General features: G+C 42.5%; 1 protein-coding gene and 1 non-coding gene across 4 annotated transcripts; both read right to left on the bottom strand.

Moving 5' to 3' along the window:
* Nucleotides 1–52: 52 nt before the first annotated feature.
* Golga5 (golgin A5) lies at nucleotides 53–27,377 on the bottom strand. Of its 3 annotated transcripts, none has more exons than XM_090344729.1 (13): nucleotides 27,172–27,375; nucleotides 21,479–22,049; nucleotides 20,588–20,815; nucleotides 17,670–17,889; nucleotides 16,532–16,655; nucleotides 15,760–15,963; nucleotides 14,038–14,208; nucleotides 12,914–13,042; nucleotides 12,411–12,509; nucleotides 8,014–8,239; nucleotides 5,135–5,240; nucleotides 2,940–3,003; nucleotides 53–606 (listed from the first exon to the last, which is right to left on the bottom strand). In XM_090344729.1, exons 2-13 carry the CDS (start codon nucleotides 22,020–22,022, stop codon nucleotides 526–528), a joined length of 2,196 nt encoding a protein of 731 aa, XP_090200855.1. In that variant the 5' UTR covers nucleotides 22,023–22,049; nucleotides 27,172–27,375; the 3' UTR covers nucleotides 53–525. The 3 variants fall into 3 exon arrangements, with proteins under 3 accessions (XP_090200855.1, XP_090200856.1, XP_090200857.1); XM_090344730.1 differs by lacking the exon at nucleotides 27,172–27,375 and adding an exon at nucleotides 26,820–27,096; XM_090344731.1 differs by having other exon boundaries at nucleotides 520–606; nucleotides 5,139–5,240; nucleotides 27,172–27,377.
* Nucleotides 23,501–23,607, bottom strand: LOC150054838 (U6 spliceosomal RNA). Its single transcript, XR_016537732.1, has one exon. It is a non-coding gene; the product is annotated as a U6 spliceosomal RNA (small nuclear RNA).
* Nucleotides 27,378–27,594: the final 217 nt, after the last annotated feature.

Raw genomic sequence — 27,594 nt, 5'->3', positions numbered from 1 at the left:
TCCTTCTGGAAAAGTCCCCTTAAATGAGATGAAAAACCATTAAAAATATATATATGTACAATAAATTTTATTTATGTACTTATAAAAAGATTCACACCAATTAAGCCTTTAACATGGAAAAATTAAATCTCTATTTGCAATGTTGAAAATACAAAAGCCAACTTAATTATTAAAAAACTTTTTTTTATTTTTATCACTAAATACAATTAGTTTCCCTGATTATAATCCATAATCAGTGTCACTTAAAATTCAGGAAGGTCTATACAGAGGTGAGCTCCCCAGGATCTCTCCGTATATTTTAGGACCACTGGACTCAGAGTTAAGCTTGTTCCTGTCTGTTTTAGAAACTTACCATTTGAAGGAAATAAGAGGAAGATTTAGGTAGCAGAGCACTTGTATAATAACTTAAAAAATTAAAAGCTGTAGTGGTAAAATCATCTCAGACACCATTCTCAGCAGTTTAGGCAACCAGCCTTCGTGCCAATCCCAGGTCCAGAAAAGACAACCACCACAGTCTGGCTCAGTTCATCTGCCGTACGGTTGGTCATGGTGCATTTCTGGTGTATAAGTCAATAGGACAATCATGACCCAAAGGTGCAGCAGAGCCTAAAGAAGGAAAATCCATGGATTACCAGTCTATCTGTCATTACCCAAAGCCCTGCATGCAGTCCTGGAGGGCAAGAATCATGTCTTGTCTCAGATCTGAAATACAGGCAGGGCTCAGTCCATGTTTACTGGGTGGGCAGTGAAGGAAGAAATGAACAAGGCGGGGAAGCTCGTGTAAAGAGTTGCTATAGTTCCAGAATTCTCAGTGTATGCTTTATAAATCATCTGGTGCCTCGATTAGAATCTCTACAGTCAGGAAGTTGGCTGCAAGGCTTTGTGTATTTGAGGGCATGTAGCTGGGCTCTGGTGAACAGGAGATGGTATGGTGCGGTGTAGGTACCCATCAGGGTGGTGCATCACCTAAACCTCGCCACTCTGCACCTGTCACTGCTGACACCAGCCTGGGAACTCAGTCCCTGGCCTGAATTCTTTCTGACCCCTTCCTTATTTTGTTCTTCTCACCCTCCATTTGCAGAAACTTTTCACTTAGTGGAATGACTCTTCCCTCTAGTGGATCACAGAGAAATTTCAAGTAGGCTTCTGTTACTTCTGAAGGAAACAGCCCCTTTAAGTCCAACCCAGCCATTCTGCAGACCCTATATACCCTATCTAGCACCTGGCATGTGCATATGTATTTATGGGGGGCGGGAGGTGGGTGGGAGGCTTTTGAGGCACAGGACACATGGAACAATGCCTACATTTCTTCAATTGTTTTATTATAGCTAAGAAACCTAGAAGAACACAAATCACAAAGCATCACTGAAATGCTTTAAGAAATTAAAGCAGGGGCCGAGAACCTGGCCCAGTGGTAGAGAGCTTGCCTAGCATGTACAAAGACCCAGGTTTGATTCCTCGGTACCACACACATAGAAAAGTCAGAAATGATACTGTGGCAAGTTGTAGAGGGCTAGCCTTGAGGAAAAGCCCAAGGATAATGCTCAGGCCTTGAGTTCAAGTCCCAGGACTGGCAAAAAAAAAAAAAAAAAGAAAGAAAGAAAGAAACTAAAGCAAAATATGAAAAATAATTAAAACAACTGTTCATCAATATAGAAATTAGTACTAGTTTAAAATCTTTTTAAAGAAAAAATAGTCATATATAAATTCTACTTTCAAAGAAATATTTTTTTGTAAAGTGTAGTGGCTCACGCCTGTAATCCTAGCTACTCAGGAGGCTGACTGAGGATCGAGGTTCAAAACCAGCCTGAGCACTAAAGACCTTGAGACTCATCTCCAATTAACCACCAGAAAACCGAGGTGGCGCTGTGGCTCAAAGAGTACAGCAGTAGCCTTGAGCAGAAGAGCTCAGGGAAAGTGCCCAGGCCAAGTTCAAGTCCCATGACCTACCAAAAAAAAAAAAAAAATTTTTTTTTTCCCCCTGGGTCCTGGGCTTGAACTCAAGGCCTGAGCACTGTCCTTGGGTTTTCTCAAGGATGGAGCTCTACTACTTGAGCCACAGCATCATTTCTGAATTTTTTATGTATGTATTTCTGAGGAATTGAACCTGAGTCTTTGTGCATGCTAAGCAAGCACTCTCTATATACCACTAAGCCAAACTTCCAGCCCTCAATTTTTTTTTTTTTTTCCTTTTGCCAATCCTGGGCTTGAACTCAGGGTCTGGGTACTGTCCCTGGGCTTCTTTTGCTCAAACCTAGCAATCTACCACGTGAGCCTCAGTACCACTTCTGGCCTTTTCTGTTTATGTAGTACTGAGAAAATGAACCCAGGGCTTCATGCATGCTAGGCAAGCATTCTACCACTAACCCACATTTCCACTCTCTTTGAAATATGACTGCTAAAACAATAGTAAGAATAGCAGCTTTAAAAATGAGCTAAAATTGGGCCAGGAGTTTGGCCTAGTGGTAGAGTGCTTGCCTAGCATGCACAAAGACCAGGGTTTGATTCCTCAGCACAATATACATAGAAAAAAAGTGGTGATGTAGCTCAAGGGTAAAGTTCTAGCCTTGAGAAAAGTCCAAGGACAGCACTCAGGCCCTGAGTTCAAGCCCCACAACTGGACAAAAAAAAAAAAAAAAAAAGAAAAAGTTAAAATTGCCGTGCATGGTGGCTTGAGCCTAGAATCTTAGCTACTCAGGAGGCTGAGATCTGAGGATCAAGATTCGAAGCCAGCCTGGCACAAAAGGACCTAAGAATCTTTATCTCCAATTAACCTCTACAAAACCTGGAGTGAGGCTTGGCTCAAGGGTAGGGTGGTAACCTTGAGCTAAAGAGGTCAGGGACAGTGCCCAGGCCAAGTTCAAGCCCCATGACTCACCCCCCCCCAAAAAAAAAGAGCTAAAATTGAGTGCAGCAGTGTGTTGAGAAATTCTACTTACCATATATATAATTACAAATACTCGTGCTATGGGGTATCTTCGTAGAAAAATTCCAAGACGAATACTGTACAGAATGGGTGGGGAAGAGAGAAGGAATTACATTCAAAACAAATCTTCCCTTGTTAATATCTGGTGGTTTTAAAAGTGTCACTCACTTAAACTATGTGGTTACCAAAGAGGAATGTTTTTTTAATAGTAGACTATAAATGATTACTTAAAATAACCATGCACAAAGATCACAGAGAACACTTTTTATCATTATTTGGGCTGTTAACTTTAGCACAAGGCATTTCTTTTAATTCTGTGGTCACAATTACAGGAGGTAAGTGTGGACCTTGTCTAAATAAATCTTGCTTTAACACAGAAGAGATGAATCATAAGAATGGAAAAACATTGTGGTTGGCATTAACTTGCAAATAGTGGATGTGGAAGCTTTTGTGTAAGCACTTGCTTCCAAAAGGATATAGCGATGCAAGCTAACACTTGTGCAGCGGGATGCCCAGTGCTATGACCCCCAACATGCTCCCTACATATGCACCGCTGTGCTTCTCTTACTGCCAACACAATGTGCTACACCAGGATTCTACACACTAAACGTAAGAGTCATAGCTGAGATGCACGGGCTTCATTTGGGAGCATCCTAGTCCTGTGGCTTCAGGAATCTTACTGCTATGGCAACAAAGAAGGGTAGGGACACATTGATGTATTAGGTAACAGTTCATTAACACTGTTTTAATTATTAACACTAAAAGAAAAGGAGCATATAGTATATTATTTATATATGAAGTTTATCAAAGCAATACACTGCTGGAAGTGGTAGCACATGCTTGTAATTCCAGCCATGCAACAGGAGGACTGTGGTCTAAGGTTAGCCTGGACAAAAAATGTAACTCTATCTGAAAAGTAACTAAAGTAGACAAGGCCCTTAGACCACACCTCCATGACTGCCTTTCCCCTGTTGCTCACCACTCAGTAAAACTAGGAAGACTGATAATATAAATTTTGCATATTATATAAAATAAATATTAACATGAATGCTGTTCAGTTATATGTAGCAGAATCTTTTCGTCCAATCATACAATAAACTACCGGGATAAAATTTTCAAATGAACACAGCTTTATGAGAATTTTTCTTTTTTTCCTTTTTTTTTTTTATTTTTTAACCAATCCTGAGGACTAAACTCAGAGCCTGAACACTGTCTTGGGCTTCCTCAAGGCTAGAGCTCTATCACTTGAGCCACAGCATCACTTCTGGCCTTTTCTATGTATGTGGTACGAAGGAATTGAACCCTGATCTTCACGCATGCTAGGCAAGCACTCTACCACTACGCCAAACTCTAGGCCCAAGAATTTTTCAATGAAAAAAAAAATTTTTTAATTATGGGATCTTGCTGAGCCCTTGTGGCTCACACCTGAAATCCTAGCTACTCAGGAAGCTGATATCTGAGGATCACAGTTCGAAGCCATGCCAGGCAGGAAAGTCCATGAGATTCTCATCTTCAATTATGCATCAGAAAATGAAAGTGGCTCAAAGTATGACTCAAAGTGGAAGAGCACTAGCCTTGAGCAAAGAGCTCAGGCACAGCACTAAGGTTCTGAGTTTCAAGCCTCATGACAAAAAAAATTATGGAATCTTGTTCTCAGGCTAATTTTGAACTCCTAAGCTCAAGGGGTCCTTCTTGCCAGGTGCAGTGGCTCAGATATTAATCCTAGCTACTCAGGAAACTGAGACCCCAGATCTCAGTTCAAAGCCAGCCCAGGCACAAAAGTTGGTGAGACTCATCTCCAACTAATCACCAGAAAACTTGAAGTGGTGCTGTGGCTCCAGGGGTAAGGAGATAGCTTTGAGCTAAAGAGCTCAGGGACAGTGCCCAGATCCAGAGTTCCAGCCCCATGACTGACTCCCTAACTCCTCCTCCCCTCCCAAAAAAGAAGAGATCCTCCTGTCTCAGCCACCGAGTGCTGGGATTTCAGTCTTAATGAGATTTATGAAGTCTGTTTTTGTTTTAATAATTGGAAGAAGACAAGTAGTTAGGGTCCATTAAAGCATAAGCACTGGTAGACCTCTTGAACCAATTTCATGGCCCTGAACATCAGAAAAGTGAGTTGATAGTTTGCAAACATCAGCTTTCCAGTGGGAAGCAGACCTAACAACAGCTATAGCCCATCGCTCACCCTGACCCAGCACTGCTTACCTACATTGGTCAATGGAACTAGCAGCTTTGCGAACTTTTCCATACATTCCTGCTGGATTAGTTTCTGTGTCATTAAAAAGAACAGGAACATTTCGTAGTCGTGTCCCTATTTAAATAAGAAAATAGATCAATGTACTGATACCCAAATCCACTTTCTAAGTAAGTCAGAATTGAAAATGTATTATTAAATGTGGAAGGAATTTTCAAGGACAACTTTCTAAGCATTACACCATAAAGCAACTGAGTATAGAAGGTATATATTTCCATTTTCACAAAAATTAAAAATCAGCTGGGCGTTAGTGACTCACACCTATAATACTAGCTGCTCAGGAGGCTGAGGGCCAAGGATCACAGTTCAATGCCAGCCCAGGCAGAAAAGTCCCTGTGAGACTCTTCTCTCCAATTAACCAAAACCAATTAACTCAAAAACCAGAAGTGGAGCTGTGTCTCAAAGTGGTATAGTATTAGCTTTGAGCAAAAGAGTTCAGGGACAGTGCCCAGACCCTGAGTTCAAGTCCCACAACCAGAAAAAAAAAATGATAGAGAACTTTTAGAAAAATCTACCATGATTACAAATACCTAGCGATGGCAGGAGCTGACACTATAATAACCTCTGTCACTGTGCCAGCAGGATTGAGAGGCCAGGTGGCATTTCCAGACTTTGAGTCCTACCCCTGGGCTTCTGCTCGGCTAACATGCTGCATGCCCACGCCATTCCAATGTACAACAGACAATTGGCACTTCGATTATGAATCTTCTAATATTACGATTCTCAGACTGGGGGGTGGGCATGGTTGAAGTGGTGCAATGCCTGACTCTGACTAGGGAGCAAAAGGCTGAGTTCAAATCTCAGCACTGTTAAAAAAGAAAATTGCCAATGTGTTGTTTTGGAAGTGGTGCTGTGGCTCAAGTGGTAAAACGCCAGTCTGGAGCACAAAGAAACTCAGGGACACCATATGGGCCCTGAGTTCCAGCCCCAAGACCAGCAAAAAACAAACAATATAAATGTGTATATTTCTTGGGGTAGGAACGTGGCTCAATGGTAGAGTGCTAGCCTGGCATGCATGAAGCCCTGGGTTTGATTCCTCAATACCACATGAACAGAAAAGTCCAGAAGTGTACTGAGGCTCAACTGGTAGAGTGCTAACCTTGAGCAAAAGCAGCTCAGGGACAATGCCCATGCCCTAAATTCAAGCCCCAAGACTGACAAAATCATAATCATCATCATCATTATGTCCGTTTTTATTCACTGGCAGCTTCCCTCTCCTGGTACTTCTTATCCTATGGCATGACCACACAGTCCAATTCTTTTTTTTTTTTTTTTTTTTTTGAGGGGGGGGGTCAGTCATGAGGCTGAACTCAAAACCTGGGTGCTATCCCTGAGTTCTTTCCACAAGAGTAGTACTCTACCATTTTGAGCCACAGTTCCACTTCCAGTTTCCTAGTGATTAACTGGAGATAAGATTCTCACAAACTTTCCTGCCTGGGATGGCTTTGAACCCAGATCTTCAGATCTCAGCATTCTGTGTAGCTAGCATTACAGGCATGACCCCTCAGCACCTGGCTTCCAAATCCTTCTTTATGCTCTCAAACTTCACTTCCAGTCTGCTAGAAAGTCCTATCATCTGGCCTTTAAAATCAATCCTCCAAATCCCACTGTGATCTTATGTGGTTAATGCCAGGCCGGTTCCCCACCGCCTTGCTTCTGCTCTTGTCCCCTCTGCAGTCTGCTGTTGTTACAGTGGTGCCGGGATTTAACCCAGGCCTTCTGAATGCTAGGCAAGCACTCTATCCATGATTCATACCACCAGACCAAATCTATTGTTAACATAGCAGCAGTGACATCTTGAAGAGCAAACCAGTTCAGTCACTCTTGTCCTGACTTTCAGTGGCTTTCTCCTTGTTCAGAGTACAGTCCTTGCCCAGCCTCCTCCAAGTTCTGATTTCTCTTCCTCTACTGTCGGCCTCCTTGATGCTCCTGAAGAATCCTAAACTACACCTGTCTCAGGGCCTTTGCGCCTGTTCTTTTGCTGCCTAGAAGACTTTTCTTGTAGATCTTTTCATATCCCCCCTTTTTAAAAATCTTCCTTGGAACTTGAGTAAGGAGCCATTTTCCTTGACCACCTTACCTACAGTTCCATCGCCACACCAGACACTTTTGGGTTGGAGTCTAGGTGCTGTCTCTCAGCTCTTTTGCTTAAGGCTAGCTAGCACTCTACCACTTTAAGTTACAGTGCTACTTCCAGTCCTAAGGCTTGAATTCTTGAGGATGAGCACTGTCACTGAAGTCCTTCTGCTCAAGGCCAGTACTCTACCATTTGAGCCACAGCACCACAACTGGCTTTTTGTGTGATTAATTGGAGGTAAGTGTCTCATGGGCTTTCCCGCTGGATGGCTTTGACTCGTAATCCTCAGATCTCAGCTTCTAGAGTAGCTAGGATTATGGGTGTGAGCCACCAGCACCCAGCTAATTTTTTAATTTTAAAGAAAACTTCAAAGTCAGAATACTGAGAGATCTGATGACTGAATACTTTGTGAAGCTCTATAACTAAAAAATGGATCTGTTGATGTATATGCCAAATCATGCTTTTTGAATATGCATTTTGGGATTCTATAAATTTCTCTATCAAAGTTATGGAGCATGAATAAATAGGCAAATTATACACTGGCTTCAGTATTCATAATCATTCACTGATTCATTAAAGCAAATTCTGCTCTACACTCAGGCCTTACTTCTCTAGGTCCAACACCTATGAGATCTGAATTGGTTATATATGTTGTGTACTGACTGCACATAGCTCATGCCTCACGTCTTTACCAGATGAAGTTTCAACAATATGTCAAAAGCCTGCTTCATTGTTGTGTCCCTTTTTGGTTACCTTCGCCACTGTCAATTGCAGACATGTTGATGGAGGAGCCATTGCTAGTGCTTGTGGAGGCAGAGTGCATCTGCTGTTCGAGGCGCTCCAGCTGAAAGACCAGAGAGTTCTTTTCTGTGCTCAAACTCTCAAGCATGGTCTGCTTCTGAATGAGGGTCTCTGTTAGCTGATGGAGTCGGCTTTCTAGCTCAGACTGACTGCTGTGGCTTAAAGTTTTATTGGTAAGCTGAAGGACAAAATGTTCACAAAATGATTACATAAAATGAAAGCTACATTGTAGTCAGATTATATACTTTTCTAGGCAAATGGTAGTATTAATAGGTCATTATAAAACTCTCAATGATTCTTTTAGAATCATTTCTACAAAGTGATTTTCTCAAATTGGTAACAATGGACCACAATTCACTTAAAAACTGTTGAAGAATTTAATGAGCGGGTATAGTGGCTCATGCCTGTAATAAATCCTAGCTACTCAGAAGGCTGAGATCTGAAGATCACAGTTCAAAGCCAGACAGGGCACAAAAGTTCGTGAGACCCTTCTCTCCAATTAACCACCAGAAAACCAGATGTGGTGCTGTGGCTCAAGGGACAGAATGCTAACCTTGAGCTGAAGAGATCATGGACAATGCCCAGGCCCAGATTTCAAGTCCCACGATGGACAAAAAAAAAATTTAGTGGTGTTTTCTAAAATTCACATAATACACAATATGTGAGAGTACTGAGTACTGTTTCGTGTAACCTGTTTTGGTTTTGTTTACAGGGAATCAATCCTAGGGACTTACATATCCCAGGCAAGTGCTCTATCACTGAGCTACATTCTCAGCCCTGTGTTTCATCTCTCTGTCTCTCCCTCTGTCTTATCTGTCTGTCTGTGTACCCAACCATCTACATGTGAGTACTGAAGAGCAATGCATAGTTTATTTTATTATTTAGTGCTGGTACTGTGGCTCAAACTCAGGGCCTTGTGCTTTCAACTTGATTTTCTGGCTCATGGTTGGCATTCTGCCACTCAATCCACACCTCTGGTCTGGCATTTTGTTGGTTAACTGGAGATGGACTCTGACAGACTTTTCTGCCTTGGTTAGCTTTGAATAGTAATCCAGATCTCAGCTTTCTGAGTAGCTAGAATTATAAGTATGTGCCACTGGTGCCTGGGGAAATGGCATCTCTTATAGCAGAATGGTGATCAAAACAAAACGTTCAAAAGCACTGCCTTCAAGGTCACAGTTCAATCTTCTCAACTGGGATTCCAAATCCTCCATAATTCAACAGTAGTGGGGTAGTGCAAAGACCACACTTCTGCATTTATCCTAATTCTTTAATTCCCTAGCCATATGACTTCAAAAGAATATTCAAAAGCAGTATTTCCATTAGTACAGACAACCACTATTCTGATTTTTTTTTTTTTTTGCCAGTCCTCAGGGGTTGGATAGTGTCCTTGAGTTTTCTCAAAGCTAGTGCTCTACCATTTGAGCCACAGTATCACTTCTGGCTTTTTCTGTATATGTGGTTCCAAGGAATTGAACTCAGGGCTTCATGCATGCTAGGCAAACACCCTACCACTACACCAAACTCCTAGCCCCCCACTATTCTGATTTCGATCACCAGAAGTTGGAATCATATGGCATAAATACTCTATCATCTATCTTTGATTTTTTGTTTGGTATATCAGTAGTTGTTCACAGCTTGTTTACACTTTTTTGGCTATCTATGACCAACAAAAATACTGTGTGTCTTTTTGTGGGCTTATACCTTTATCCTCACTAAGTAGAAACTGTCACTGTGATGCTACTAAGGTGGCTCTGTATGACAGTTTCAGTGATGCTGCCTCTCCTCCTACAGGGGCATTGTCAAACATTAAAATCTAGCCTTTTTGGATGTGGTACAATGTATCTTACTGATGATTCTGAGATCTATTCATGTGCTTGAGTGTTCACAGTTTTTTGTGGTATAGGCTTTGCATTTGCTAGTCATGTGCTCTACCACGTGAGACACGCCCCATTCTTTCTGCTTTAGTTCTTTTTCAGGCAGTTTTACCTTTTTGTGTAGGACTGGCCTCAGACTATGATTCTCTTACGTATAGACTCCTGCTGAGCTGAGAGCACAGGTATGAATCACTATGCCCAGCTTACTGAGATAGATATCACTGACTTGCATGTGGCTGGCCTCAAATATAATGCTCCAGAATTTTTGCCTCTCAGTAGCTGGAATTACAGGCATAAGCCAATGAGCAGTTTCATCTCTCTCTTTTGTAAACATGTATTAAAGTCTTTTGCCCATTAAAAAAAAAAAAAAAAAAGGTTGTAGCTGGATGTGGTGGCTCACACCTGTAATCCTAGCTACTTAAGAGGCTGAGATCTGAGGATCACGGTTCAGAGCCAGCCCAGGCACTAAAGACTGAGACTCTTATCTCCAATTAACCACTAGAAAACCGCAAGTGGTGCTGTGGCTCCAAGGAGTAGGTCAGTAGCCTTGAGCTGAAGAGCTCAGAGATGGTGCCTAGGCCCCACGACCAACCAAAAAAAAAAAAAAAAAAAAAAGATTGTAGCTGGGCGCTGGTGGCTCATGCCTGTAATCATAGCTACGCAGGAGAATGAAAGCCAGCCTGGGCACTAAAGTCCATGAAACTCTTATCTCCAATTAACCACCCGAAAACCCGCAAGTGGCACTGTGGCTCAAGTGGTAGAAAGCTAGCCTTGAGATGAGGAGCTCACGGGCAGTGCCCAGGTCCAGAGATCATGCCCCACAAATAACAAAAAAAAGGTCGTGTGTCCTTTTATTAGTAGTAGTAATTCTTACCATGGTTACAAATCTTTTGTCAAATATATATATTTAATATATATACATATATTCGTATATATGTGTGTGTGTACATATAAACAAGACTGGTTATGGAGGCTCATATTTATAATCCCAACTGAGGCAAAAGGATTTTGAGTTCAAAATTACCCTGGCTACCAATGTGACATAGGAGATAGCATTTATTTCCTTTCCCAGTCTAATTCTTGTCTTACTTCATTTTTCTACTGGTGAATGTGTATTTAGTGCTGGAGACTGAATCCTAGGACTTGCACATGCTAGATTAGCATTCACACAAGAACACACTTCATCAGAAGAAAATAATAGTTTTGATGAATTCCAATTGATCTTTTTTTTTTTTTTTTTTTTTGGTGGGTCATGGGGCTTGAACTCGGCCTGGGGCCTGGGCGCCGTCCTGAGCTCTTCAGCCCAAGGCTACTGTCTTACCCTTGAGCCAAGACCCACTTCCCCTTTTCTAGAGGTTAATTAGAGATAAGAGTTTCAGGTCCTTTTGTGCCCAGGCTGGCTTTGAACCATGCTCCTTAGAAGTCAGCTCAGAAGTCAGCGTGCTGAGTAGCTAGGATTACAGGCATAAGCCACCGCACCAGCTCTTCTATGGTTTTGTTTGTGCTATATTGCAGGAGTAATTAATCTCCCACACACTACCACAAATCAGATTTTCTTAACTTTACAAGTCTTAATTAGGGATAATAACTAAGGTTCATGTTTGCTCATTTTTTTTCTAATCCCATAAAATGAAATTTTGCTGGGAGTTTTTGGGGGTTTTTGTTGTTGTTTTTTGGTAGGTTATGGGGCTTGAACACTTGAACATAGAGCCCTGGGCACTGTCCCTGACTCCTTTTGCTTAAGGCTAGTGCACTACCTTTTGAACTACAGCATCACTTCCAATTTTCCAGTGGTTAATTGGAGTCTCACAAACTTCAATCCGTGATACTCAGATCTCAGCCTCCTGACTAGCTAGGATTATAGACGTGAGCCACCAGCACCAATAAAATAAATTTTTTTATTAAAGAACTTATTAACATTGCTTTTTACATCATATTTCAAATGACGTGTTTAACAAACTAGTATTCAAGAAGGGAATCTCTATATACAACCAAAACTTCTTTCAGTAAAACAAAGGATTGTTCTCAGTTTTAATTAGATGAAAAACTTTTAAGAGAAATCCTTCCATGGTTAATTCATGTGGTTAATCCACATTTAAGGCTAATCCTTTTGATTAACAAAAACTACCCAAGGCTGGGGTATGGGTCAGAGGCAGAGCATATACATTTGGGTTCAATCCAGCACCAAAATCAAAACTAAAACAAACAGGAGTCAGCAGTGTGGCCTAGTGGTAGAGTGCTTGCCTAGCATGCACAAAGCTCTGGATTCTATTCCTTGGTACAGCATATACTGAAAAAAGCTGGAAGTAGTGCTGTGGCTCATGTGGTAGAGTGGTAGCCCTGAGTAAGCTCAAGGACAGTACCCCAGGCCCAGAGTTCAAGCCCCATGACTGAAAACAGAGAGAAACAAAAAAGAAAAGGAAGATGCTTTACAACAATATATTTCTCCAAGTTGTGCAACACTATTCCTACCTGGTTCCTAAGTTTCTGAATTTCTTCCTCTCGATCTTTGATTCTGCTTTGCAATGTGTTCTTGGTTCGATACAGATCATCTTCCATATAGTGGAATTCCTACAAAATGAGGCATGAATAAATGAAAGCTAAGTCAGTGTGTCCTCCCCAAACCATGTCCAGTATTTTGAAAAGTGCTGGCCAGTACTGGCACTGCCGCCCAGTACTTTAGTTTTCCTCAGACCTTCTCATTTATTGATATTGTAAGTTTTAAAGTTTTCTTTGTCAAAGAGATTTAATACATATATAGGATGATAGAAAGAATTCTAGGCTGAGAGAGCAGTATTGAGTTTCAGTCCATTTTTTAATTGTTTTATAGTAGGTAAGTCACATCACCATTTTTCATGTGTTAAACAAACCCCAAGAGTGTGGAATGGGTCCCACCTACCATTACCACTGAGCCCATACTCTAGCCTCCCCTCAAAGGACAACTAGAGGACAGAATCTTCCATCTCAGCCCCTACCTGCTTCATTCTGTCCAATTCTGTCTCCAGCTCCTGTTTTGATGCTTTCTGCCCAGCTATCTGGTCTTGCAGGTCTTGTAACTGTTCTCTTGCTGATTCTGCTTCATTAACCTGCTGAGCCTCCAAATCCTGAAAACAAGAACATTTCATGTGAAAGCAGTAGCTACCCATTCAGTACAACCCTGAGCAATGATTGTGCAGAGAACTGGACTCAGTAGACTCCAAAGGGTGACAGAAGAGACCAAGTTCTAGTCTGATATATTATCTCCTTAATATTAACAACTAAAGTGATCCATACAAGTACAATAGATGCCTAAGAAGTAAAAAGCATTTGAACAGTTCTTCCTGTGATAATTATCATAATTGCTTTACTTTCTCTATGAATTATCTGTATAATAGATGAAATTAATAATCCCTTCTTAACAGTTAAAACAATGGGCCATCAATAACAAGTACATGCCTAGGAAGTGCTGGTGGCTCATGCCTATAATCCTAGATACTCTAAAGGCTGAGATCTGGGAATTCCAGTTGGAAGCCAGCCTGGGCAGGAAAGTCCGTAAGACTCTCATCTCCAATACACTATTCAGAAAAGTCTGGAAGTGGTGTTATGGCTCAAGTGGCAGAGTGCTATCTTGAGCCAAAGAAGCTTAGGGACAGAACCCAGGCCCAGAATTCAAGCTCCAGGACCAGAAAAAAAAAAGAAAAAGGGCAGAGAGTTTGGCCTAGTGGTAGAGTGCTTGCCTAGCATGCATGAAGACCCGGGTTTGATTCCTTGGTACCACATACACAGAAAAAAAGCTGGAAGTGGTGTTGTGGCTCAAGTTGTAAAGCCCTAGCTTTGAGAAAACCCAAGGACAGTTTTCAGGCCCTGAGTTCAGGCCCCAGGACTGGCAAAAAAGAAAAGAAAAAGAAAAGTATATGCCTTCACTATACAATGTGGCTAAGAGTAAGCCGCCTAAACAGAAAGCCAATGGACAGGAAATCTACTGCTGTAGACTCACTTCTATACAGTGACTAATATTTCCATAGCAGTTGAATGCATTATTTCAGTAATGCCTCTCCCCCCAATACAGAACCTATCAGAAATCAAACTGATAGGTGAGAGGCAGTCACATTGATCTTACCTGCAGCTCAGACCTGAGCTGCTGTATTTGGCCCATCAGCTTCTGTATTTCCTCTTTTTGTATCTCCTTCTCATGTCGAAGTTCTTCTAGCTCCATGCTATTAGCCGTATTGCTGTCTAGGCCTTCAAAACCTGAGCCTTCCTTTAAGCTGTTAATCAATTTTTCTTTAGACTATTATAAAACAAAGAAGTATGTTTAAGCAAAGCAGACTTTAGTTGAATATTCACTTTGTGCTTTTCTGGCTGTGCTAGGGATCAGACTGAGGACCTCATGCATGCTAAGCATGCATTGTATTGTGATATACCACAACTAGTTTGTCTACTGAATGTCATTCCACCATTCAGAAACTAACCCATTATGGAAACATTCTAGCTACCTTCATCAAAGCAAAAACACAGATTATTAACACCACAGGGATAAAAATACAACAAATCTTTGATGTATAATGTTCTTGGATTTTAGTGCCATGATTATGTTCCTGCTGAAGATTTCTCTGGAATATTTTATATAATAAAGATGTTTCTCACTACAGATCATAATTCTTGCTTCATATACTAAAATAGAAATTACACATGTACCGCAAAGGAAATAATTTCTTGCTCAGAGTACTGAGACAAAATGCTAGTATTTATACTTGCCTTGAACTATAGCTGGATTTTTTTAAGTATGAAGAGTGCTGGGGACCAGTGGCTCACACCTGTAATCCTGGCTACGTAGGAGGCTGAGATCTGATGATTACAGTCCAAAGCCAGCAAGAAAGTCCATGAGACTCTGTATCTCAAATAAACATCTCAAAAAGCCAGAAGTGGTGCTCTGTTAAGAGTGCTAGTCTTGAGCAAAAAGTAGCTCAGGGACAATGCCCAGGCCCAGAGTTCAAGCTCCAGGACCAATAAGAAGAAGAAGAAAAAAAAAGTATAAAGTGTCAAGCAAGAAAATGTCATAGTTGCTGGGTGTGGTGGCTCACACCTGTAATCCTAGCTACACTAAGGAGGCTGAGACCTGAGAATGGCAGTTCAAAGACAACCTGGGCATTAAGTCCTTGAGACTCTATTGAGGAATCGAACCCGAGTCTTCATGCATGCTAGGTAAGCACTCTACCACTAGGCCAAACTCCCGGCCCGTCCTTGAGACTCTTATCTCCAATTAACCACCAGAAAACCTGAAGTGGCACTGTGGCTCAAGGGGTAGGGCAGTTTGAGCTGAAGAGCTCAGGAACAGCATCCAGGCCCAGAGTTCAAGTCCCACAATGGAAGAAAGAAAGGAAGGAAGGAAGAAAGGATGGAAGGAAGGAAGGAGTGGTAGGACCAAAACACATTTTGTCCTTTTTATAAAATTTCTTTCTTTCTTTTTTTTTTCTTTTGGGGTGGGAGTCGGTCATGGAGCTTGGAGTCTGGGCCTAGGCACTGTAACTGAGCTCAAGGCTACGGACCTACCCCTTGAGCCACAGTGCCACTTCCAGTTTTCTAGTGCTTAATTGGCAATAAGAGTCTCACAGACTTTCATGCCCAGGCTGGCTTTGAACCACGATCCTCAGATCTCAGGCTCCTGAGTAGCTAGGATAACAGGTGTGAACCAATGCGCCTGACCTTATTATAAAATTTCTAAGTAAACTAATTTCTATTTAGCAACTCAGCCAAACACCAATCATTTCACAGTATTTACAAAAAATGTCTCAATTATTCAGCACAACTGAACCATCAAAAGTGTCCATTTTCTGCTTACTTGGAGTATTCTGGTCGCTTTTTGCTTATAGTCAATTAACTCCTGTTTAGAAGACTCCAGGTTCGACTTATGCTGTTTCACTTGCTGCTGTAACTCATCAACTTTCTTCTTCTCATCAGAATATTTTCTTTCTGCTACAGTAACTGCTTCTGCCAAATTCTGACGTTCCACTTCCATTTTACTGAGGCGTGAAGCAAACTCACTCTATGAAACATAAGTGTTAACTGTAAATCTTAAATCATTTTAGTGTTGAAATGTATTTACAACCAATCATTCAAAGATCTTATGGATTAGACCCAACCAACAACATGTAAAGGACAAAAATATCTTCATTTTCCAAAAGCTAAAGAATAAAGGGTTGGGAGTTTGGCCCAGTGGTAGAGATCTTGCCTAGTATGCATGAAGACCAGGGTTCATATGGAAGTGGGGCTGTGGCTCAAGTGGTAGAGCACTAGCCTTGAGGAAAGCCCAAGGCAGCCCAGGGACTTAGGCCTTGAGTTCAAACCTCAGGACTAGTCAAATACATTAAATAGAATAACCAAGATGGCCCTATTCCACCAACAAATAATGGTTGTTGTATAACCAAATTCAGTGAAACATGAGGTTAAATATTTCTAGCAAGGATCAAGCTAATTTTTCAAATATTTGGATTTTTGTTACAGAAATTCTCTGAACTGCACTGTAGAATTTTACTGAAGGATATGTTACTACAGAGTATACTGTCACTCGTCCTTGTCAAATACTGAGAGAATGCTGTTATCTCTGCTCTAACCTGCATTTGCTTGTAGCTTTCTTGCTCCCTCTTCAGAGTAGCGTCCGCTTCATGTAGTCTCTCTTGAAGAGTTTGCAGAACTTGGTTCTGTAGGCTGCTACCCTCATTGTGATCCTGCACTATTCTAAAAGGAAATGCAGCATGTGAGATAATGGGTTTCCCACAGGGCGCAAGTGATCAGCTGGAGTCATTTTCAGAGCACCTCAGTGTTAATCAAGCACAAAAAAGATAACTCATCTTAAATCTTCTTTTTTTTTTTTGGCCAGTCCTGGACTTGAGCTCAGGGCCTGAGCCCTGTCCTTGGACTTTCTCAAGGCTAGAGCTCTACCACTTGAGCCTCAGCACCACTTCCAGCTTTTTTTTTCTATGCATGTGGTACCAAGGAATCAAATCCAGGTCTTTGTGCATGCTAGGCAAGCACTCTACCACTACGCCAAACTCCCAGCCCTAAAACATTCTTAAAGAAATCTTTTTTCCTTTCTAATAGATGTAATATTTATTTTTAGGATTCCATGTATAAGCTCATACTATATATTGAAGATTAGGTTCTCCAGATTTGCTAAACTTGCATTTCAAGGTTCAAATGATGAGTCCACTTTAATCATATACATTTCAGACATTGCCAAAAGAGATTTTCCCTCTTGTAAATTCCAAAAAGCTAAATTTTCAAGCTAAATTTTCACAAGTGAGGACATACTACAATGTTTACCATTTCTTCCTCTTCCAGATTTTTAAAAAATTATTATTATTATATCTTTAAGTAGTTATACAAAAGAGTTGCCACTTAACAAAGCACTTTGGGAATTTGGCCTAGTGGTAGAGTGCCTGCCTAGCATGCACAAAGACTCGGGGTTCAATTCCTCAGTACCACATACATAGAAAAATCCAGAAGAGGTGCGGTGGCTCAGGGTAGAACACGAGCCTTGAGAAAGCCCAAGGACAGTGCTCAGGCCCTGAGTTCAAGCCCCAGCACTGCCCCCCCTCAAAAAAAAAGCAGTTTATGAATACAATGAATCTTGATCAATCTCACCCCTTTTAACTTTCTCACCCATCTGCCCCTGCCCACCCCATTACCATTTCCTGTACTGGAAAGAAAGCCAGTCTAGTTCATGCAATCATTATTGACAGAATTACCTACCGAGACTTTTCAGTCTGCAAAGCTTCTAGGGTTTCAGTGCGTGTTCTCAGTAGCTGGTCAGCCTCCTGGAGTCTGACCTTTAGGACAGCCAGCTGAGAATCCTTTGCAGCCACTGCTTCAGTCAGGTCATCGACTTGGGCTCGAAGTTCTCGAGTTATCTTGTCACTTTTAGAATGGTCAACATTCCATTTTTCAACTCTTGCCCTTGCTTTGTTTAATTCTGTAAAAAGTAAAAGCAAGCAAAATCAAATATATCTTTCTCGCAGCACACATACATTCTGACATACTTACTGCTAAAATACCTTCATTTTATCAATGGCACATTCACTATTTCAAGACCAACACTCATACCTATACTAAAGTAAACAGATCAGAAAGAGGCATGAAGCCACAGTTCTACACACAGTGTTGTTTTTCTGGACATAGGCCATAAACAGTAGAAGCCAAAATTAGGAGATAGCAAGATTAACAAAACTAAAAAGGCCAGTGAATTTATAGCATGGGGCTAGCACAAGACCAAGAATGGAAATTGAAATAAAGGTATACTCTTGGCTTGCCTAGCATGTATGAAGCCCTGGGTTCAATTCCTCAGTACCACATAAACAGAAAGAGTTGGGAAGTGGCACTGTAGCTCAAATGGTAGAGTGCTTTCCTTGAGCAAAAGAAGCTGACACAGTACCCAGGCCCTGAATTCAAGCCCCAGGACTGGTTAAAAATAAGGTGCAAGCTGGGCACAGTGGCTCACCCCTGTAATCCTAGCTACTCAGGAGGCTGAGATCTGAGGATCATGGTTCAAAACCAGCCTGAGCACTAAAGTCCATGAGACTTATCTCCAATTAACCACTAGAAAATTGGAAGTGGCACTATGACTCAAGCGGTAGGGTTGTAGGCTTGAGATGAAGAGCTCAGGGACAGTGTCAGCCCCAAACTTCAAGCCCCCACAACCAACAAAAAGGTACATTCTTAGGATGGGGGCAATGTCTGAATAAGGCTCAAGACTTATGTAATACAGGACAGGACAGATAAATATGCTTCTCACTGGCGGCATGCCTACTGGCTAACCTTGAGCAGAAAGTGTCCAAGGACAGTGCCCAGGTCTTCAGTTCTAGCCCCAGGACTGGCAAAAAAAAAAAAAAAAAAGGCTGGGATGTAGCTCAGTGGTAAAGTGCTTGCCTAGCAAGTGCAATGTTCTGGGTTTGATCCTCAGTACCAAAAAGAATAAAAAAAAAAAAGAGGGGCTGGGGATTTTGCCTATCTGTAGAGTGCTTGCCTAGCATGCACCAGGGAAGACCGGGGTTCCATTCCTTGGTACCAAATACGTAGGGGGAAAAAAAGAATATAATGGTACTTCCACATCCTTATATAATCTACAGCTGCAGTTTGCCCCTGGGAAAAAAATTTTTTTTCAGCCAGGCAGGTGGCTCACACCTATAAACCTAGCTACTCAGGAGGCTGAGATCTGAGAATCACAGTTCAAAGCCAGCCTCAGCACTAAAGTCCGTGAGACTGTTTATCTCCAATTAACCTTTAGAACCAGAAGTGGCCCTGTGGTTCAAGGGGTAGGGTGGTAACTTTGAGCTGAAGAGCTCAGGGACAGCACCCAGGCCTAGACTTCAAGCCCCATGACCAAAAAACAAAACACAACTCTAAATATAGATAATATATATATAATATATATGTATATGTAATTTTTTGAAGTCAATATTCAAGCCAAGCTTACAGGTGTCAAGCAAAGCTCTATTTCTTTTTTGTGGTGGGGGGGCGGAGAGGCCTGGGTGCTGTCCCTGAGCTCTTCAGTTCAGGGAGGTACGAGTCTCATTGCCTTTTATGTCTAGGCTAGCTTTGAACAGTGATCCTCAGATCTCAGCCTCCTCAGTAGCTAGGATTCCAGGTGTGAGCCACCACTCCCAGCTGCAAAGCTCTATTTCTATGTGTACATTAATCTTGGCAAAGTTGTTCTTTGTTTTTGAGACAAAAGTCTTGCTATGTACCCCAGGCTAGCCTCAAAGTCCAACTCTTCCTGACTCACTCTCCTCTAAGATTACAAGTGTATTATACTACACTTGGCTTAAAAGTCAGTCTGAAACTATCTTCCTAATTTGCTCTTCTGGGCTTTCTTCCAAGCCTGGACAAAACTTCACCCACAGTGTCCTTGCTCTACTCTCAGCCTGAGGAACCGGGGCTGCAATTTCTTCTGTTTTCTCCTCAGCCAATTAATCCCCTAACACTACCTTGAACATGAGATTATTTCTTTTTTAACTAATCATTTCTAAGAAATGTAAGGATGTCCTACTCTAGGCCACCTCAATGCAAAATTCCCAAAGGCACTATTCAAACAGAATTCCATGTTATTTATGCCCTGGACACAGGAATACTGCGACTCTGACGATTAGTGTCTTCTATTTCATGTAATCCCACCTTTCCTTATAATAGTTCTTCCTGAAAGTTCAGAGAAAATAAATCAGATATATTAATGTTCAGTTCCTATCAGTTATTTTTTTGCCAGTCCTGGGGCTTGAATTCAGGACCTACCCACTGTCCTTGAGCTTTTTTTGCTCAAGCCTAGCACTCTACCATTTGAGCCACAGCACCACTTCCCACTTTTTCTGTGTATGTGGTACCCAGGAATCAAACCCAGGACTTCATGCATGCGAGGCAAGTACTCTATCACTAGGCCACACTCCCAGCCCCCCTACCAGTTCTTAACTTTAGTGATTCCTAAAGAAAGACCAAACTAGTCAACATTCTATGATTTGAGTTGGTATAAAGATTGATCCCTTTTCCTAATTTTAGGCCCAAATGTCAATGAATATACCATTTTACAAGTGCCATCTAAACTATGTCTAATTCAATATAAAATTTTTAGTGTATTTTTAAACATTAAATTCTTAATCCTAACCAAATGAAATAGGTCCAACCTTCTTGAGTTTCTTTGGATCTCTGAAGCAGTGAGGCCATTTCCTGATTTAAAGACTGGACTTCATTTCTAAGGAGTTCATTCTCCAGTCGGAGGTTAGACAGCTCATGTGATCTGCCTCCATCCCCAGGCACTGGGCTGCGGTCAGCGCAGGTAACATCTGATGATGTATTTTCCTTTGAAGAATCCTCATAGTGTTCAGAAATAGAATCTGAATTATTAGCAGCTTCTGTCAAAAACAACAAAAAACAACTAAAGACACTGAAAACCTATTCAATAAACTAGTAACAGAAAACTCCCCCAATCTCCAGGGAGAAAAATCTCAGCTACCTGACAGGCCAACAGAACTTCCAGGAGTCAGGCTCCAAGAAGAAATTCTTCTAAATGCATTCTATTAAAAACACTGGACTTAAAAAATGTTCACCTATTTTAAAATGCTTAGCAAGTACTTCAATGAGCCACTACTTTAACCTTGTTTTACTGATGAGATGCACTTGCAGTGGTGACTTAACAACTCATTGCATAGTTGAAAACCAAAAAATCTGCCTTAAGGACTTTTACGTCACTATCAAATCAGTGTCTTCTTGAGAACCAGAGTTCAGTCATTTAGCTACTTCTCTGGAGGATGTTAGAGGAGGATGACACACAATCTTAGATGTAGGTTTGGTAAAAAGAACCCAACAGACAGTATCAGAGATCCCTATTATAATTCCCTTCTGACTAGTGGTATTCAACACTGCCCACCTTGTCCACATCACATACTGACATATGTGACACCCTCATACCAGGAAGGACCCATACTATAGCAGAGGATGAGAAATGTATCGCAATGTTTTAACCCATAATACATTCAATTTGCTTAATTTGGAAAGAAACAACACTGGTTATCTACCATGGCTTTGACTCTCAGAATTTTCTTCAGTAGCTTTGATAGTAGTCACATTGGTATTCACAGAACTGACATCTGATGTCTGAGAACTTGGAAGGACAGGTGCCTTGCTCTTTTCTTTCTTGATTTCCACCCTTCCAGTAGGCTCCTTCTGTGAACTATTAAGAAAATCAAATAGCAGCTCATCATCGGGTTCTGACTTTTTCCTTCGCACAAACTGGAACGAAGGCCTAGAGACAGATGCACTTTCAACGGGATGGGAGCCCTCCCCAGGGGTCCTGGATCCTACTTTCACATTTGCAGTGCCAGCCAGAATGGTAGCTTTTTGATTTCGGACATTATCAGCTGCTGAAGAAATATAAGTAGCTTCAGGTCCACTCTGGTAAGTCAAATCTGCATTTTGCTGGTGAAGTTCGGCATAATCAGTATTTCTGTTATATGTGGTGTTGCTAGTGTTTTCCTTTCTACTGAGGGCTGATGCAGCCCCTTGATCCACTCGATTTAAAAGATCTTCTGCCCTTCCAGCAAGATCAGCAAACCAAGACATGATGGTAGAACAATCCTATTGATGAATCTGTAAGGAGGAGGAAAAATGATCAGTACAGAGTAACAACAGTGTTAATGGTTAGGATGAGGCTCCTGAGTGAGAGCTGAAGTCCAATGCCACCTTACTAGGTGGGAAACCTGTAGAGACATGCAATCCTAGGCTCAACCAAACTTCCTGTTTCAGCCTCCTAAATAATTGGCACTACGGGGGGGGGGGGGAGGGAGGACGCGTGACATCATGCCAAGCTCAGAATGTTTTTAAGATTAATACATAAAAAAAGAACTTTGCAAAATATTTGGCATACAGTAAGCAGTAAGCCAGTTCTGGGCTTGAGCTCAGGGCCTGAGCACTGTCCTTGGACTTTCTCAAGGCTAGAGCTCTACCACTTGAGCCTCAGTACCACTTCCGGCTTTTTTCTATGTATGTGGTACTGAGGAATCGAACCCGGGTCTTCATGCATGCTAGGCAAGCACTTTAACCACTAGGCCAAACTCCCGGGCTGACAGTAAGCACTCTTTTTAAAGCTGCTACTAGCATCACAACTGTTTTCCTAATTACAATTTTGAAGGGAAAATCAGCCCCCCCGCCCCCAACTCCTAGGGCTTGAACTCAGGGCCTAGGCACTGTCCCTGAGCTTCCTTTGCTCAAGGCAAGCCACTTGAGCAACAGTGCCACTTCTGGCCTTTTCTGTATATGTGGTACTGAGGAACTGAACCCAGAATATCATGCATGCTAAGCAAACACTCTACCACTAAGGCACATTCCCAGCCCCAGAAAAAAAAAACTTTTTTTTTTTTTTTTTTTTTTTTTTTTTGCCAGTCCTGGACTTGAGCTTGGGCACTGTTCTTGGGCTTTCTCAAGGCTAGAGCTCTACTACTTGAGCCACAGCACCATTTCAGGCTTTTTCTATATATGTGGTACCAAAGAATCAAACCCGGGTCTTCTTGTTTGCTAGGCAGCCACTCTATCACTAGGCCAAACTCCGGGCCTGGGGAAAAAAAATCTTAATATAGCAAATACATCTATTAGGGGCTTCATTGTGTTCCCCTGAAATTCATACGCTCCCGCCCCCAACTCCAAACTCATAGACCTCAAAACATGATTGGTTTATTGATAATCCTACTGACTTTAGAGTCCCCAAATTAGGTAAAATTAAAATAGGTCATTTTAGTGAGCCCTAATCCAACAAACTGTTTTTTGGTAGTACTAGAGTTTAAATTCAGGGCCTGAAGCATAGTAAGCAAGTACTGCAATTGAGTTACAATCCCTCCCCGACTCCTGTTCACTGGTTATTTTTCTAAAATAGGATCAAGCTTCTGCTCAGACACTGCCTAGACTGTGACCTGCCAAGTTTAGGCTTCATGATATAAGTGGGATGACTACCATGCTCAGCTTCTTCCACTGAGATGGTCTCTCAACTTTTCTCCCAGGCTAAATCTGGAACCATGATCCTGTTAATCTCTCAGACTCTTTTTTTTTTTTATATGGAACGCTTCACGAATTTGCGTGTCATCCTTGCGCAGGGGCCATGCTAATCTTCTCTGTATCGTTCCAATTTTAGTATATGTGCTGCCGAAGCGAGCACTCTCTCAGACTCTTAAATCACTTAGGTGACAAGATGCCTGCCACAGCATCCAGCTGTGGGTTGGTTGGCCTCAAACTGATCCTCCCAATTTCATCCTCCAAAATAGCTTAAGATGACAAGTGTGAACAACTGATTTGTCCAGCTTGAACTGGTATAGGTGTTTTCATTTTTGGAACTCAGGGACTGTGTGCTGTCTCCAAGCTCTTTCGCTCAAGACTAGTCCAGACACCACTTTCAGCCACAGCTCCACTGGTTTTTGAATAGATATTTGGAGATAAGAGTCTCATGGAGACTTTTCTGCCTAGGCTGGCTTTGAACTATGATCCTCAGATCTTGTCCTCCTGAGTACCTAGGATTACAGGTATGAGCTATCAGCAGTGGGCAAACTAGTGGGGTTTTTTGTTGTTGTTGTTGTGTTTTGTTTTGTTTTGTTTTGCCAGTCCTGGGGCTTGAACTCAAGGCCTGAGCACTGTCCTTGGGCCTTTCTCAAGGCTAGCACTCTACGACTTGAGCCACAGCACCACTTCTAGCTTTTCCTGCATATGTGGTACCAAGGAAACAAACCCAGGGCTTCATGCGTGCTAGGCAAACATATTACCACTAGGCCAAATTCATGGCCAAACTGGTGTTTTTATATAAGAGAAAGTTTTGGAAATAAGTACACAGAGAAAGGTGAGAGAGAGCATGGGGATACACAGGAAGGAAATGTACCTTTACAAGTCAGAGAGAGAACTCAGAATAAACTAACTGTGACAACATTTTATCTTGGACTTCAGAATAGTGATAAATTTTTATTGTCCAAGACATGAGTTTGTAGTACTATTATTGTAGCAAATTTATACAGCAACCAAATAGCAAATCATGGGGTCGGGAGTTTGGCCTAGTGGTAGAGTGCTTGTCTAGCATGCATGAAGACCTGAGTTCAATTCCTCAGTACCATTTACATAGAAAAAGACCAGAATGGGGCCGGGAGTTTGGCCTAGTGGTTAAAGTGCTTGCCTAGCATGCATGAAGACCCGGGTTCGATTCCTCGGTACCACATACATAGAAAAAAGTCGGAAGTGGTGCTGAGGCTCAAGTGGTAGAGCTCTAGCCTTGAGAAAGTCCAAGGACAGTGCTCAGGCCCTGAGCTCAAGCCCAGGACTGGCAAAAGAAAAAGACCAGAAGTGGTGGTGTGGCTCAAGTGTTAGAGTGCTACCCTTAAGAAAGCCCAAGAGCAGTGCTCAGGTCCTGAGTTCAAGCCCTGATCATATATGGGGCAAAATTCCAGTATAATATATAAAATAATTCTTCAGTTTATTTTAAAGTGCTAAAAATAGAAAAAAATTCTGATTAATATAAAAGCTATCATGTTTAAACAGAAGCACTATTATATATAATTTAGGTATTCATATACATGTCTAAAGTTCATCTGCAAAAGTTCACATACTGATCAGAGTTTGGCCTGGTGGTAGAAAGCCTGCCTATAATGCACAAAGAACGTGGTTTGATTCCTGGCTACCACAGACACACAGAAAAAGCTGGAAGTGGTGCTATGGCTCAAATGGTAGAGTGATATTCTTAGGAAAGCCTAAGGACAGTGCTCAGGCTGAGTTCAAGCCCAGGATTGGCAAAAAAAAAAAAAAAAAAAAAAAAAAAATCAAATGCTTACTAACCTACCATCTAAGCTAAATAGAATAAGAAATCTGATTATACAACTATCCACTTAACATATATATATGAACTTCATACAGTTACAAAGTGTGCTATAGAAAACTAAGGTAATGGGCAGGGAGTTTGGCCTGGTGGTAAGAGTGCTTGCCTAGCATGCATAAGACCAGGGTTCGGGGGCTGGGAGTTTGGCCTAGTGGTTAAAGTGCTTGCCTAGCATGCATGAAGACCTGGGTTTGATTCCTCAGTGCTACATACATAGAAAAAAGCCAGAAGTGGTGTGAGGCTCAAGTGGTAGAGCTCTAGCCTTGAGAAAGTCCAAGGACAGTGCTCAGGCCCTGAGCTCAAGCCCAGGACTGGCAAAAAAAAAAAAAAAGACCAGGTTCAATTCTTTGGTACCACATACATGGAAAAAGCCAGAAATGGTGTTGTGGCTCAAGTGGCAGAACTAGTCTGAGGAAAGCCCAAGGACAGTGACCTGAGTTAAGGCCCAGGGACTGGCAAAAAGAAAAAGAAAAAAAAAAGGAAAACCAAGGAGTGATGACATTATTGACCCTCATGATATAGAGCACTGGGGAAAAGTCAACACCATTTGTAGGGTGTGGTCTACACTCCAGTAAATCAGGTCCTATTATCCTGGTTTTTAATCATCTGTCTCTACCTGTTGGGGAAGGAGTGGTTGGATAAATATCATGTCTGTTTTGCTCCCCTCTAATTTCCAGCATCTATACACAGGTACTCATAAATACTATCGAACAGAATTTTAGAGTGCCAGATGCTTGCAAACATTATTTAATTTCTACAAATTCATTATGTAGTAAGCTGCAATATCCTTTTAAAAAACTGGAAAAGATTTAAGATCTCAGAGGTGAGGCAATACCTCAGATACTGAAATATAAGTCAATCCAGTGCCAAAACTAAAAACACTAACCTCGAGAAAAAAAACAACAACCTTTTTTTTTTTTTTACAGTAATGGTGTTTGAACTCAAGACCATGCACTTGGTAGGCAGGCACTCTCCACTTGAGCCATGCCCTCGGCCCTTTCCTGATTTTCAGTTAGGGTCCTCCCCCTTCCCCCAGGCCAACCGCAGATAGATCTTCCTACTTACGCCTCCCTTGTAGTTGGGATGACAGAGGTGCATTACCGTGTCCAGCTTACTGAATCAAACAGCAGGCTCCCTAGCTTTTTAGCCTTAAAACTTCAGTCCTCCTGAGTAGATACGATTACACAAGTGCAGCACCTTGTTCACTCCGAAATTAATTTTAAACCTGTTCTTCATAAAATGAATAATGGGGCCGGGAGTCTGGCCTAGTGGTTAAAGTGCTTGCCTGGGTTCGAGTCCTCGGTAACCACATACATAGAAAAAAAGCCAGAAAGTGGTGCTGAGCTCAAGTGGTGGAGCTCCAGCCCTGAGAAAGTCCAAGGACAGTGCTCAGGCCCTGAGTTTGAGCCCAGGACTGGCCACAAAAAAAAGAAAAAAAGAAATAAAGAAAAAGAACATTGGTGATGCCGGGGCTAATGACCTCTAATAATAATAGTAATAGTAATAATAATACTTGCCTCCCATTTCAAAGCTAACGGGCCTTTCAACACCACTGGGTGCGCTCAGGGAGTGTAAAGCTTCGGATGGGCCCGGGAGGTCCGCAGTCCTCGGTCAAGTCCACCCCGGGGCAGGGTGGACGCGGCGTCCAGGGCCCGAGGGGCCGGCTGGGGGGGGCAGTCCCGGCCCAGGGCGCCCGTCGGCCGTGGGGCCCAGGTGGGCGAAGGCCTCCACGGCGCGCACCCGCCCGGCTCCGGCACCGCCACCCCCGGCGGGGTCGCCCCTTCCTTCCTCAGCCCCCAAGCCCCGCTTCTAGGGCCGTTAACGCCCGGGCGGACCGGTCGCGTCCACCAGACTTGGCCGCCGCCTCACCTGAGGACTCCCCGCGGCGGCACCGCGCGGCCTCGTCACCCCCGGAGCCTCGCTGTCTTCTGGGGCCCGGGCCCCCTCAGCGGCAGACCCGGCAAGGGCCGGTATTCGGCCTCCCACCCTGGACCTGCCGTAGCCCCGAGGCCTCTTCCGGGAGACGTGGAAGTGCGGCGAGGACCCCAAAACAGAATGGCCTTCGTACTGCCTGAACGGAGCCGAGCCCAGACCCGCCAACCAACCCCAGACAACGCAGGCGTTCAGCGACGGCGGCGCCGTGGGGACCTTGCGTCTGGCCACGCCCCCAACGCGTTGACAGAGGGTTGTGAGACTGCGCTTGCGTGAGGGTGAGGTACCTGGACGCCGAGGGACGCAGGCAGCACAACACAGTCGCCACGCCCATTGTGGGCGTGGTTTTGTTGCTGGCTT

The sequence above is a fragment of the Megascapheus bottae genome, chromosome 14 (assembly GCF_031878675.1).
Source record: "Megascapheus bottae isolate mThoBot1 chromosome 14, mThoBot2.hap1, whole genome shotgun sequence".
Classification (NCBI taxonomy): Eukaryota; Metazoa; Chordata; class Mammalia; order Rodentia; family Geomyidae; genus Megascapheus; species Megascapheus bottae.
Note: the sequence above shows the minus strand (reverse complement) of the source record. Positions and strands in the feature narration are given on the sequence as shown.